At 34.6% G+C, this 15,785-nt stretch overlaps 1 protein-coding gene across 1 annotated transcript in view; it reads right to left on the reverse strand.

Annotated features, from left to right (window-relative positions):
* The window catches only part of LOC6052228 (glutamate decarboxylase), a 46,351-nt gene extending 31,821 nt beyond the window's left edge, over positions 1 to 14,530 (reverse strand). Inside the window, exon 1 of the mRNA XM_001868491.2 lies at positions 14,022 to 14,530. Coding sequence (XP_001868526.2) covers positions 14,022 to 14,085 — 64 coding nt within the window. The 5' untranslated portion in view covers positions 14,086 to 14,530. The remainder of the gene's footprint in view (positions 1 to 14,021) is intronic.
* Between the last annotated feature and the right edge of the window lie 1,255 nt (positions 14,531 to 15,785).

A 15,785-nucleotide genomic window follows, 5' to 3' on the forward strand; every position in this document is an offset into this window, starting at 1 on the left:
GTATCCAAACTTTTCTGACATTTGCCAACGAAAAAAATCCATTTTTGAAAGTAAACCGGTCACGTTTCATTAAAGCAAAGTTAAACAGCGCTCAAGTGCACTCATGGCGCGAAAAAGTGAGGGCAACATTTATGGCATATAAGCCAGAAACATTTACCGTTATCTAGGACGATTTTGGATTGCGGTTTTGGTTTCAACTGTTTTAGTAAAAATCATGTTGTACACTCTAAAATTAACTGTTGTTTTGTTATTCGCAAAGTTATTCGTAGATGGACTCATTTCACTCACTACACTTAGAAGTAAAATGCTCGATATATATTGAGCAGTAGCGTGCCCAGCTCCTCGAGGAAGGTGGGGCAATTATATGGACGTTTTGAAAATTTCGTCGTTTATGGATGCCCCCTGACTAAAATTAGAACAAATTTCTGAGGATAGTGGGGCAGTTGCCCCATGTTGCCCCACCCTGTGCACGCTAGTGATATTGAGTTGAAAATCCATCAGCTTGAGTATGTTTTCAAATCGCTTAAAAATTTTGTGTGAAAATGTGAGATCCGCGCGATAAAAAAAAATCGGGGATAAAGTTTCGCCATTCTCCCCTATTTTCCAGTAACAATACTCTTCTATTCATCTTGTTATATTAAAAAAAAAAATAATACTTTTGTTGTGTGCATTTTAATATATATTTTCAAGTATTACATTAAAAACGATATTTGCTCATCATCTTCTTTCCCATTTAAAGCCATCAGAACCGTCCATGCAATAAAACCTAATTTTAGATACCATCCCCAAACCCAACGAACTTCCTCTTTCTCTTCAAAAAGACAACTTAAGCTCTCGCCAAATCCTCAATTAGCAATTATTCTTGCAATGAAATAGCAGACACCACCGAGATAAGGCCCAAAAACAGGGGACAAAAATGTTTCGGAACGACCTACCACACCCAAGAGTCGACCCCTTTTGTGATGGAATCAATTTTTGAGTCCTCGTCATTCGTTTCAATGAACGGGAAAATACCTTCGCAGATAGAGCGTATCTTCTCCTCTACAGGAGAGGAATTTCCCTCGCATTTTCCGGACCAAAAAAGAAGGGTGGCCAGGCGAATTAAACTTCCCCTCGCCTGTCGAGTTTGACGTGTGTATAGATTTAATAACACACAGCTCACTCTCGAAGGGATTTTGGTATTAAAAGGCAACCCTCGGAGCATTTGGAGTGCGGGCCGTTTATTCTCCTATTTTCGGCAATAAACGCTAAATAACGCAGTGGGAATTCCCTTGCAAACTTGATGGGTGGAAAGGGAAATTGGCGGGTTTGCAAATAATTACAGCATGATGAATCTCAAAAAAAAAATTGGAAAGCGGTTTGCTTGTGTTTTCAGGTGAAATGATATTTGAACATCATTTTTTTTGGGAGTTCATTGTGGTTTACAGAAAAAAACCATAAATAACACTGTATTTGTATCGTAATCCTTCAATATACTCCTGAGGGATCAAGTCCTGTTTCGTGGCAATGGATTCCATAAAAAGAAACATCTATATTGCGTAGATAAGACTGCTGGTAAAGAAGCAAAGGAAGATAAATCGATAAATCATTTCAGTAATCTTTTTTGAAAAGTGAATCTAACGGCAAGAAACTAGTCGAGGCAAATACAACAATCGATTGTCTATTTATTTTTATCTCCCTTTAGTAAAAAAAAAACATTTCAGTGAACTTTAGAAATCATACAACGAATGAATTCAATGAAGTTTGGCATTCAGAAAAAAGGCTAGGATTGCTTGAAATAAATTTGTTTTTAATAACGTTGATACAAATATTTAAAAAAGTTTTAATCCCTCGGCTCTGCCCGGGGTCGACGGGGGGCAAAAAAATTGAAGTAGTCTCAACATTTTAATGAAAAAGGTGTTTTAAAATGCATTTTACGCTAGTTCAGTTGTTTTGCATTTGCATTAGTTAAAAAAAATGTAAGATTTGACGAAAGCAAATTTTTCTTTCGATATTTAACATCGAAAATTTTTAAATATCCAAAAGATGTTTTAATGAATCTAAACATGCTAAAAATGATTCTAGACGCAGGGGAATGCATTTTGAATTGGTTTCTGCTGATTGCACATAAATTTTCATTGAAATTTAAAAGATTTAAAAAAATATTGTTTTACCCCCGATTTTTTTGGGCCGATTTTTATCGGTCTAAATGCCGCGGAATTATGATTTCTAGAAAATGTGATTTTTGCAAAAATACCAAAATTGCAATTTTTGGGACTACGGTCTAGGTCACCCTTATGGCAAAAAAAAAATCTTTGCAAATATTGATGTAAATCACCATATTTTTTACTATATTATAATAATATAATATTCATGTAAAGTACTTGATTTTATGGGTAAAGTCTACGTTAAACTAAACTCAAAAAAATGACAATTATGCTTAGAATGGCGGCAGTATCGCAACAAGTTTTTTTTGCAAAACATTTTGTTTTTCAAGTCTTAGATTGTTAAACAGCCAATAACTTTTATGTCTATTTATGCATTTATGTTTTAAAACCATGGCCTATATTTTTTTGGGTTTTCAATGAAATTTTGCAGTATACCCCTCGGCGTTTCATACAAGTGTACTTACAAAGTGGGGTTAACCGAACTTATGCTTTATCTTTCAGCTTATGTTTTTTTTAAGGACGAATTCTTGAAACATTTTTAAATCAGCCTGAAAGGAAATTTCTTTAATTTATTCTGTCAGTTTTACAATTTAAATATTTTTTTTCATACTTCCCGAAAGTTCTACAAAATGTTCGTGTTTTTTTCATTAAAAACAAAAAACATTGGGATTTCATTTTATTTAATTTTTTTCAATGAATTTCAAGCATTATCCACATTTTCTTAATAATGTCTTGTAAAAGTTTACGGGATTCCTAAGGGCTGTAAGGATTTTCAATACGTCCTAAATATTCTTTTCATTCCCAAATAGATTAAAATAACTTAAGGAATTGAAGGCTTGTTAGGTTAAAGTCTGCCTGTAAGGTTCAATTGGACCGCGCTCTGGACTCACAATCCAAAGGTCGCCGGTTCGAATCCCGAGGCGGACGCATACAATTCTTGGTATTCGGTGCCCTCTCCCCGTGCCGTATCTTCACACTTCGAAGACCAGGGAGGCGAAGACTTGTCGCAAAAAGATTAATATACGCCTGTGAATCCGTTGACGGAACCGTAAGGTTGCATAGGGCCACATCATTTGGTTATTTATTGTCACCGCCTTCTGCATAATGCCGCACAGACTGTGGTGTTAACGTCGAGTCCGTTATTCCGGTATACAGTATGTAAAAAAAGTATTTACACCCCATGGGCACTATGCAAATTTTTGTACTGAAACTTGTAAACAATTTAAAGTTTGACAGAAACCTAGTACTACGTTTTGTTCAGAAACTCATGCCGAACATTTTGCTATAAAAAGCTCATGAAAAGATGATTTCCATAAAAAGTTATATAACAAATGCTCTTACAGAAATCAAAAAAGGTGCATAAAAAGTATGTACACCTTTCGAAAAATTAACATAAATAATGTTATTATATTCTGGAGCGGGTATAACACCGTTTTGGGGGTCTTTGTATCGATAGATAGAATAGATTGTTCGTTGGAATTTCGTACCAACCCGGAATAACGTCGTCGGAAAATGCGCCGGCATCCGAACCGGTCCACGATTCAAATCAACCCAAGTGGCATCGGAAAGGGCATAAAAATTCCGATCTTTTCATACCCAAACATCTAGGTTTTCTATAAAACTCACGTTTTTTTTAAAACCTGGGCAAAAAGTATGTTTGATCCACGAGAACAAGAATTACAACAAGAAAGCCATTTAGAATGAATTATAATATTTTTTAACAATTTGTTTAATTAGGGGTAAAACAGGTTTTCACCTACTTGATACAGCATTTGACGTATTGATCACAGGGTAAATAAGATCTATTTCTTTTTTCAAAAATGTTCTATCTATTTTTTTTTGATTCAATTTACAAATTTCAGTACTTCTAATTAACGTGAAATTTTCCGAGGATTCCGAATATGACAAAATTGAGACCAAAAAGTGCCGCTATGAAAGCCTACAGGGCAAAAACTAACGTTGTAAAATATTTGTTGTAGAAAAATCGGTAAACTATGAGAAAAACTGCGATTGGCCAAAAAGTTAATTCCGTAGGCTTATAGTCCATGAAATTCCCTAATTTTTTACCTATAGGAGTAGGGGAGATGGGGGTAAGACGGCCACCCTAAAGGAGAAGTCTCATAAAATTAACACTACAGATTATTTTGATCTTAAATCAGGTACATATTGTTCTACTAATAGTCCATTATAGAAATGACATCAATTAGTTGGTATTAAAAACAATTTTCAATACTTTTCAGCAATTTTAAAAAATAATTAAAATCGAATCATATATGAAATACGCGGGGTAAGACGGCCACCCATGTGGGGTAAGACGGTCAGTGCTATAAATTAACTTGATAACTTTGTTAAATCCACCCAAATACCTACATGATTGGTTGAACAGACTTCATGACTATTTTGGTTGAAAAAAACAAGTTTCAAATGTGAAGAAAATGTTGTTCAACAAATTTTATATTTTGGCTTTGTGAATTTCATATTATTGCGACCACATTTCATGAAAAACTATGAATTTTTACACGAAAATATACCCAATTTAATGCAAATTAACTGGTTTGTGTATTTCGATTAGAATTAGTAAATCTATGTAAAAAACATAAAATTAGCGACTTTATTAAAAGTTTGAATGGATTTCATACTATTCAATGAATTCTGCTATATCACAGTAAGGAATATTGACGAACCGGCAGTTAACAGCATTTTGATAAAAAATTGATAGTTTTATCGAAAGTATGTCAAATATGTCTTAAATATGTCTTAACAGTCAAAAATCCATCAAAAATGCAACCTTTATCAAACCAAATTTACAAATTACGGGTGGCCATCTTAGCCCCGTGGAGGTGGCCGTCTTGCCCCCAAATTACTTATTTTATAAAACATTTTTTGCAAATAGCACAACGCATTTTTTAAACTTTTTCAAGGGTCATAATCTTGGGAAAACTTCAGTTTAACATGAAAAAATATTTAAAGAAAGTATTACATATTGTTACCTAACCAAAATGCTTAAGTTGTAAATCATAAAAATTACATCCAGTTTCAAGTAGAAAAAATATTTGTTTATTTTGAGCTATTTTTATACTATTTCAAACAATAGGTTTGGCAAAGGTGACTCCATATGCATTATTTAGCATGAGGAACAGTATTGCTTAACATTTTAGTAATATTCATTAGTATACTTAGTAAAACAGTGGGGTGGCCGTCTTACCCCGCCTGGCCGTCTTACCCCCAGCTCCCCTATAGGTGTTGGAGGCTGTTGCAGAAAGATAATAAGGTTTTTAAAAAATCAATTTTTAACAGTAATTTGCAAAAGCTATGAGAAAAGTCAAACCAATCCTGGATGTCTATGGCACATTTTGAAGTGCTTCAAAAGACCTTTCGAATGCATCTAAGAGAGTTGGAATTGATGAAGTTTTACGGAAATGCGAGCAATTTTAAGAGTTTTTATGTTTTTTGGACCTCAAACTTAAAAGCCCGTTTTACCCCACTTCCTTTTGTCGTAGAGGGCTCATATTTGGCATGAGTTCATCTCATGTATAGACAGACAAACGCTGAAAGTTTCATCCAAATCGGAGCACCTTGATGCGACCTGTTACACATTGGTGAAAACTTCTATTTTCATTGAAATTTTGAAGTTTTTTGAAAAAAAAAAACATTTTTGTTCTCAATTTTGGCCTTAATTTGAATTAAAAACAATTTATTCGTTTTGCTGGAGACGTTCTAGTGTATGTTTTCCATTTGCTGTTTCAGTCTAATTTTTTATTTTCAGTAATACAACCAAACGATCCCCTTATTGTACAGCGAATATCAATGTGCTACCAAATTCAAAACGGAACGAATCGTGTTTTATATGCTTAGCGCAAAGTGCACAGTCCAAAATGTCTGTAACAAGTGTCACCAATCGTTACCAGATTGTGTACCGAAGGCAAACAGCCAACCCAGTCGTGTTTCTGATATTGAAATATTTGCTAACTCAAGCGCAGAATCGACCACCAAAATCTATCCTGTGCCCTGCACGAGGAATTTCATCTGCTTCCAAGCTAAACGTTTTAACACGAGAGAGCATACAACTGGATGGACGACAGTTCCGAAACAGCCCCTTTTTGAACATGCTACTGATGGCAGGCTGGTTTCCCTCAAATTGGGGTGGTGGTGGTGTTTAAATGTTACCAAACTACCCTTATTTGCGGATGGATGATGCTGACGGATCTGCAGGACTGGCGTAACTCTACTGCAAGTAGCCGACGCTACACAGGGAAAGTTTTCCAGAGGGTTGTTTTTAATTTAACATTGCATTTATCATTCCTGCATGAAAAACTGTGAAGAATTTGCTGCAGAGGTATGCGAAGAATGTGGTTCGTTATTAAATTTATTCTAAAATGTACAATCATTGCGTACAACGCGAGTGTGTTTTATGTTTTGCCAGTTTTGTAAAGAATTTGCTCTTGGAATAACGAAAAAGATGTGCAGAGAAAATTCTTGCGAGATACATCCAAAAGTCATGTGGGTAGCCTTGGGGGGAGAAATTCCATTCTTTATTTCTTACCTTGAGATTTGGATGACGTAGTTTATGGTTGGTGCCCAACCCATTGAAAGTGACTTACACACACGCGGCGTTGGCTGTGTGCAAATATTTGGTCACAAATAACTCGATTATCCTCACTTTAACGGATCGTTAACTGCAGCCCAGAATTGAAATCGCTCGTGCATGGCGATGGAATGGTTTTGATTTCTCTCCGCATTGTGTCCGAGGAAAATTGTCCCAGCGGAAATTGTTTTCCAACCCCCCTCCCTCCCAGTTTTTGTTTGCCAGGCAGATGCTCTTAGGTCAGGTATTGTTAAACTTTCAGCGGCAGAAGATGATAAGCAGCAGCATCAAGATAGATACAAAACCCAACAACTTTTGTGGCTTGCAAAGATGAGTTCAGATTTCTTATTCGCGCTCGTTGGAGCGTTCGTTTTGGTGGTTTTTGTCTGTGACCCGAAATGATGGAGCTCTGAGATTGGATGAGAGTTTATTTTTACCTGTTTCTGTAATGTTCTAGGTTTGGTTGGAACATTATCAGTATATAGTATGTTTTGCGAACAATTTGAACTTCAAATCAATTTGGCTAGATCATCTAATTTTATCTTAAAATAAATAATATTGTTTATAACAAGTTTTTATTCTAAGAAGTAAAATTTTTTAAAACATTAATATTATAATAATGGAAAATTGAAAACATTATTATTATTATGACATAACTTTAGCTTGTTAGCTGGACTATGCCATTTGGATATGTCGATAAAGTGATTAGCAATTGTCTCTCTTAGAGCGTCCAATTTCCCGTCCCGGGATATCCCGAAGAAAAAAATTCCCATTTGCAAATTTCCCGGGAATTTCCAAAATTCAAGCGGAAGTATACATTTTCTAAAATTTTTGGAACTATTTTTTGAAAATGCTCTGAAAAATAATAAATGAACAAACTCAACATGATTTTGTTTAATTTAATGTATTGTTTGGTTTATATATAATTAATCAGATTATCAGAAATTATGCTATCAGAAATATTAGCATAGCATAGCATTGGTGTCTACCCGTAGCTGCTACTTCGTTATTGACCAGGACCCCCAAACATTGCTCCGTGGACCACAGATGAAAAGTAGGAACCAATCATTACCCCTTCGCAATTTTCAAAGGTCCCTATCGTGCTGATCAATACCGATGCCGGCCACGACCAGAGGTAAGACACGAAGAAGTGGATGGGAATGTTAGCCGATACTTGAGTGATGGGACCGCTAAATCAGCTGCGTCTCCGACAAAGTATCACATGAGTTTTGAGGGGTTAGTAAGATGGGTATGAGGTCAGGATTCACTGTGGTAGGTGATGCGACGATAAGCAATTTGTTTATCGGTTGAAATTTTAAAAATCTTAGGCAGCCGGCTGCAGAAAGATACCTATCTAGGGATTTAAATATAGTATTAATTCGACCGCGATTCTCCAGAAATTCTCCATCGGCGTGCCTTCCGATCAACGGTGATGTAGGAAGGGCTTCATTCATTAAAATTATTTTATATCATAAGCCTTAAAACATATTCGTCGACGTGCCTTCCGATCCTCGATGATATGGAAAGGACTTAATCCAGCAATACGACTTGCTTGTCTCAAATAAACAAAAATCGGATCGTTTCTATCGAAAACTATATAAAGAGAACAAAAATAAAATTCATCGGCCAACGAACGCGCGAACTAAAAAAAATGAAAAAAGAAGAAGAAGAAATCCAATCACCCCATGCACTCGAACAGCGACACAAAAGAGACGAAAATTATCGCGAAAAAAACAGGACTGCGCGTCCCCAGAAGCACTGCACTTATGATCAAATTATGCTATCAGAATTATTTCTGATAATATTAATTTTTGAAGCAACTGGGAATAGATCTTACTCAATTAGCATTAAATTATTACAATTAGGTAAGCTTTTAACAGATTGATGTTATTTCATCAAAACGATATTAACTCCTTACCTCCAAATCAAAATTGAGAATTTTGTACGTTTTTGTTTGGGACCATCCATAAACCACGTGGACACTTCAGGGGGGGGGGGGTATGGCGATTGTCCACGATCCATACAAAAAGATTTTTTTGTATGGACAATTGTCCACGAAGGGGTAACAGATTCCCAAAAAAGTGTCCACGTGGTTTATGGATGGTCCCTTTACCATGATCAAATGAGATGAACATCGAATTTGTGCAAAAATAATTATTTACAAGATAGGTTATTAAAAAAATGAAATTACTTTGTTTTAATTTAAAAAAATAATCTATCAGTGGAAGTTTTTTTTTAATTTCTGTTATTTTCACATAACATTAATAACATTTTCGTTAGTAACATTTTAGTTAACAACAATTCCGTTAAAAAGTGTAATTAACTTCGTTGTGAGCTAGAAATCCATCTTTTCAATGGAAAAAATGTTTGAAATACCCTTAAAGTTGATTTGCAATCATTATATGCAAAACATTTAGGATTCGACGTAAAAAACATTTTAGCGAAAAACACTAACTGCATTTTTAATGGAGCACTTCCATTCGAGCAGTTTTTGCATTTTTCTACAATGTATTTCTAATAGAAGAACTGTCATTCCTACCACTCGAATCCTGTGCTCCATTAATTTTAGCTGATTGCACTATAATTTCCATTGATATTTTGAAGTATTTAGAAAAAAGGCGCCTGATTATTTGAGCCAAATTTTAAAAATGAAGAGGGAGGGGAGGTATTGTTGAGAAAAGCTTTGTAAAATATTTGCAACAACCTTATTCCTCCGATTTCAATATTTTGCCTGAATAAGATGGTAGTCAATCAGATTCGTCATCCTAACCCGAGGGAAGTTCGATGGTCAGTTCATAAAAATGGTCATTATGACATTCAAACTGATATGGAATACTTATTTTTTTTTAAATTATTACAGATTTCTACCTTGTCAACGTTTGATAAACATTTCTAAAAATGTTTGATGAAAGTTTTGACAATATTTACTTGTTTAACTTACATTGAAACGTGTAAAATTGTTTAAATTATTAAGATTGTTGTGCAAAATATTTGTTTCGTAAAATGGGATCAATATATTAATAAATCATTAGTTTTTGTTTTGACAAAAAATTAAAAAAATGCCACCATATTTTTTTAATACTCCAAATTATGAAAAAGTATGAAATCACTTTACTAGTGTTCCACGGGCCATTTTACATGATCATTCAAAATGGGTCCGCGGGCCACAAAAAACACCTTTGGCCATACTTTGGTCACCCCTGATTTAAATCATGTTGCATAACAAAACAAGAAAAAATCATTGAAAAATTACTTTCTATTGTTTGTTCTCAAAAAATGCAAAAATATATTCAAAGCTTGCTTCAAATATTTGAAAACATCGGGTTGTTTGGAGTAAAACCAACACTAAAAAGCTTTACCATTTGTTCAAGAGCTCAGTATTTGTCATCTTTTATTTAAAACTCGTATGAATTGAATTGAGCTTTTAAGATAAAAACAGCCATGAGTTAAATAAACACATTTCTCAGCATAATTTTTGTCACAAAAGGGAGAGGAGGGGGGAGCGGTGGTTTGGCAAAAACATAAAAAAAAAACTATTTTTTTGCCATACCCGAGCATGATGGGTGAATAACAAAGGGAAATGCAAAATAATACCATTTCGTGGTATCAATACCAAATTTTGGTATTCGTTAGCTGTTGAAAAAATGTCACAAGTGTAAATTAAAACCAATCTGTTGTATCTTACCAAATCGACGTCGTCGTGCTATCTTGTCGTACCCGCCATTTTGACGTTCCGAGAAAAACGCGTTTTAATGTTTGACCTTGAATATTCAAAAACGAGAGCATGCAATGTAAACAATAACAAACACGTTTTTTTTGGCTCACCATTCTGTGCATTGTCCCAAAGTTTGGTTGAAGTTGGTTGCTGGAGTCCCGAGTTATAATTACAAATGTTTACGGTAGTCTAGCTGGTACGTGCGACAAACGCATCCTGACTTTCCTGGCCTGAAATCCCTTTGGCCTTTTGTCGCACTTACATCAATTTTCATGGAGTGACAAGATAGCACGACAAGATTGAAATTACTTTCATATGTAAAGTGACAAAAATGCACGGAGTTTTTTCGGTTTTTGTTGAATATCTCAGGATTGAAATCGAATTTTGGGGATCTGTGAAGGTCAAAAGGTGAGGCATTGTGAGCTGCACAATATGGCGTTCTTAACTCAATTTGGCCCAAAATGCACGTACGACAAGTTAGCACGATGGCGACGAAATGATGATGTCGTTTTTTGAAAAATATAAAATTTTGACTTTAGGGAATTTACAATCAAAATGAAAACGCAAATCTGCTTGAAATTATGGCCTAAAAAGGTCATTTAATGTTCTTTACAATTTTGGGAATACCATACATTGGTATTCTAACGGTATTATAAATAAAAATAAAAATAAACAAGCTTGATTCAGAAATATTCTAAGTCACAAATATGGTTAGCATTTCTAAAATTATGCCGAAACAGTTTAAAATGTTAAAAAAATAACTATTTTTCGAGACGATGAAGTTCACGTCAATATTAGGATAAACCCAAAAAAATGAATTTTAATGTGATAAAATAACTCTTTCAATAACAAATTTTGGTATGCATGTGGAATTTGAACTTCGTTCTTAAATCATATGAATATGGGTAAAAACAAGGGAAATTCGTAATAATACCTTTCTCTGGTATTAAAACCAAGTTTTGGTATATCTGAACCATTTAAAACAGGGGTGCCCAACCTTTTGGCCCTGCGGGCCAGATCTGATTTTTCTGAAGCAATGGCAGGCCGGAATTAATATTTGATAAAAGCTGAAAAAGTAAACGCTTTTTTTCAATTTTCTAATGATTCGGTTCTTTTAAAGCAAATACATAAAAGAAATAGTGTTGCAAATATGATTCATATATCTTGATTTAAAAAATGAAAAATAAAGATTACAAAAAAATGTGTTTATTTGACTTATTTTAATTTTTGCTTGTTTAAAATTGTAAAGATATTGTTTTTGACGATTGCAATTAAATACCTTGATTTTTTTATATAAAAAAAAAACATTAAAATTTCAATGATCGTTGTAATGTTGAAGTTTTTGATACATTTTTCAATATTTTAAAAATATTTCCAGCGATCTATTTTCAGTATGAAAAATTTGATTTTTATGCTTAAAAAAAAAATAAAGAATTAACATTTACGCGGAGAAAAAAGAGTTCCCAAAATTGTGAACACCCGTTCATGAAATTGGGAACCACGAACAAAGTGTTCAAATTCCATGGTACGTTTTTGAAAATTGTACCATGGCATTTGAACACTTTGTTCGTGGTTCCCAATTTCATGAACGGGTGTTCACTATTTTGGGAACTCTTTTTTCTCCGTGTAGTCTCCTTTTGTAAATTTTAAGACAACAATCCAAGATTTTTCATTAATTTCACAATTTTACGAAATGGATTATTTTGTTTTCCTGCACAATTTTTCTGTTAAAAAATATCAATATAAATGTTCTTATAATATGTTAAAATTTGATCTCAAGCTTATTTTTTTTTATTCAGACAATAATTTTATTTATTTAATACTTCATGAACAGCCTTAAGGGCCGGTCATAGAAATATTTTAAAAAGCCGTCGTGGGCCGGATGAAATTGCTTCACGGGTCGGATCCGGCCCGCGGGCCGGACGTTGGGCAGGCCTGATTTAAAATGTGTCTTAAGGATTATGCAAGGGCCAAATTTGGAATCATGCCAATTTAAGGTACTGTTTTGATATTGCAAAATAGCAGAATTTGTCAAAGGTCGAACACCACACTTTGGTATTCTTTTGGTATTACAGTATTTTATCAAATTCCTCTGAAACTATGGAAAAATTATGACCAAATTTGACAAAATAATTAATTTTGCGCTAAAATGATGTCTCAAAGCGAATGCTTTCATAGAAAACCGAAAATTTCAAACTTAATTTTATTTTTTTTAAATATCCCCTAAGGAAATGACTTAAAATTGTGGAAGATTTTCAGGAAGAAGTCAGGATACCGCATTTTGATATTATTTTGGTATTTCAGTATTTTTTCAATTTCTTTGAAACGGTGGGTAAATTTTGATCAATTTTGATAAGGTAATTAAATTTGAGCTAAATGACTTGAAAACCAAAAATGTCAAAGTTGATTCGTTAAATTTTTGATATACCCACTAAGAAAATTTGTAAAATCGCTGAAATTTCTCTAAGTCGGGATAACCAAATATTTTTATGGATGAGTCAATAAAAAGTTTTATTGATTTTTTTGGAACATGAACCAAGTTTCATTTTAATAACATTTATTTTTCAATTTGGTTATTTTTCAGATGCTTCAAGAATTTCAAGGATAAGCCGTTCATCAATGACAAATGTATTCGTTGTGGCGAAGAATATCACCAAGAACATCATGGGATCATCAGGTAAGTAGATTTTGCTATCGCATGTGGAAAATTGTGATATCATTTGCGTTTTTTAAATAACTGCAACTGCTGCACTAAAAAATGGCATGAAAATGAAATGAAATTACTTGTGGAAATACCAGCGATCAAAATGTGCCCTTGGTTGCCCAGTAATAGATGGTAAAATACCATGAAATTATACTAAAATCATGTATGTGGAAGACCACAAGAATACCAAAATCTGATCTTCCAAGGGCGTGGGTATACCACGAAATAAAACCATGGCAATATCAAGTTTTGGTATTCAAGCAGTGTTCAAAAATCCAGAATACCTTAACTTGGTATTTAAATAGTTTTATTTTATGGTATTTTTTACCCTTGGAAAAACATGTTCTGGGATTGTTGTGATCTTCCACAAACATGATTTTGGTATGATTTCATGTTATTTTACCATCTATTACTGGGCAACCAAGGGCACATTTTTTATATACCAAAATTTGGTATTTACCCTTGCTCGGGTTGGAGAAAAGTGTTAATTTAAAAAAATACCCTAAATTAAAAAAAAACTCACTAAATTTTGATTCTGAAGGCATGTAGAACATTTATAATTGCGTCGTGTCATTTGATAGCATTTCATCGAGAAATTACGATCGAAATTTTGCGAATAATTGATCGTGGATCCAGAAATTACGATGAAAATATGTCGATTGAATACAATTATTAGCACAAATATTATGAAAAAAATTTTTTTTTTGCTGCAAAAATAATTACAAATATACAAGTAAGATTTTACGCTGCACATTGTGTATATTCCCAACCCGTTAAAAAAAGCTTTTCGAGTAATTTTCATCTTGCTCCCCGTTACGGGCCGCCATCTTGATTACGCAAGCGGGTGATTATGTAACCGTTCACACTTACCTTTCGCTGTGAGTTTGGCCGTTTTGTCGGACAGTTTGTATTTGTCTACGTTTATCGACGTCATGATTGCGTTTGATTAGTTTGTTCTATGCGATGTACTTTTAGGTTGAATTATTCCTTCTTACAGAAAGATTACTGCGTTACAATCTGGGCGAAACTTGTCAACGGTAACGGTTACGTAACAACTTTAACACATTTAATCTGGCTAAAAGTGGTGCAGTCTTATCACAATGCGAATAATTGAACTAATTTGATAGATTTTCCGCAGTTTTGAAATGTTTTATTTCGTTTTTCTTCCTTCTGTTGAGATTAGATCTCCAAAATTTGGTAAACTTTTTCAAATTTTCAACTGATGGAACTTTTCCTCCTGTTCACACATACACCCACGGGTATCCGGACGGATAGTGCAAACAAAGACCGCTCGACCGATTCCAAACCGTGCTGTCCGACGTTCTCACTAGCTATGCGAAAAAGCTGAGGATTTCCCAGCAGCAAAGCTTTTGCTTGCTCTCGATTTTCCAAGAAGAAGAAAAAAAAAAGTGAAAAGCTTCGTGCAGAACATCCAGCATCCAGCCCAGAACGAGGGCGCTTTGAGAGTATGTGTTCGAGGTAGAGAGACCACATGATACTCATCGTCGACTTCTATTACGTCATCGTTTTGGCCCACAACGCAAAAGGACTGTAGAATTTCTCTCCCACAACGACCGGATGTCCTTGGTGGGGTTGGGGAGGAGAGAGAGAAGGTGAACGACGGGAATCCGGCGCCATCATGCAGAGGCGGAGCTTGTGCGGTTGTATACATTTAGGGGAAAAGGTTGCTGAATATTTTATGTACAATCCTGTGCGCATTCCCTGGCTGTGGTGTGTGGGTGGATTGTGGGGACTTTTGTGGAGGATTCCGTTTGGCCAACTACGTGGAGGCAGGTTTTGGTGAGAAGGGAAACCATCGGTGAATGGACACTTGAATTGTGTCAGTTTGCTGGCCAAAAAAGGCTTCAAACTCATTGATGCGAACAAGCAGCTTGGCGAAAGTTTTTTTTTATTGCGTTTATGGAAACTATTGCTGGAAGTTTGATATCGAAAACATAAATACATATAAGAAAATATCATTATTTTTTTTCAAAATTTCACAGGCAACGTTATGTAGAACGAAAAATCTTGCTATTATAAAATTACTAACGTTTTCAAAACGCACTGCTAGGTAATTAAGGCAGTTGATGTATAGTACCTGTAGTTGAAACATGCTGAACGGGTGTTAAATAAACTTTTTTGGCAGATGTTGGACGTCAGCAAATTACGGGCAAACTTATACCACTCTGTGTTTTGGTACATGCAAGAATGCCATGTTAGGTAGACCTACACCAAACATAAGACAAAAGTTTACGGATTCTGCTGACGTCAACCGAAATGTGCCACATAGCCAAATAGGGATGTATTTACTCAAGGTAGCAAAAGTTGGATATGTTAGCTCCTGCTGTTTTAACGACATGATCTTCCTTAAATGCTAATTTGGAAAATTCCGTTGTGTTTCTTATTTATTACAGTTATTTTTCGAGACTCTACTTAAATTGCGTGACTCGTTACACTTATACTAGGTACACACACACACACACGGAGAGGCTGTGCCCAGAAATTTTAACAATTAAAATTGTTGATTTTACTTTCTTAAATTTTAACAAAAACGTACTTGTCACTGCCAATTTTCAGTTAAATTAACCAAAATTCATTATTAATTTGATAACCTGTTTGTTGAAAATGCTAAAG

The sequence above is a fragment of the Culex quinquefasciatus genome, chromosome 3 (assembly GCF_015732765.1).
Source record: "Culex quinquefasciatus strain JHB chromosome 3, VPISU_Cqui_1.0_pri_paternal, whole genome shotgun sequence".
Classification (NCBI taxonomy): domain Eukaryota; kingdom Metazoa; phylum Arthropoda; class Insecta; order Diptera; family Culicidae; genus Culex; species Culex quinquefasciatus.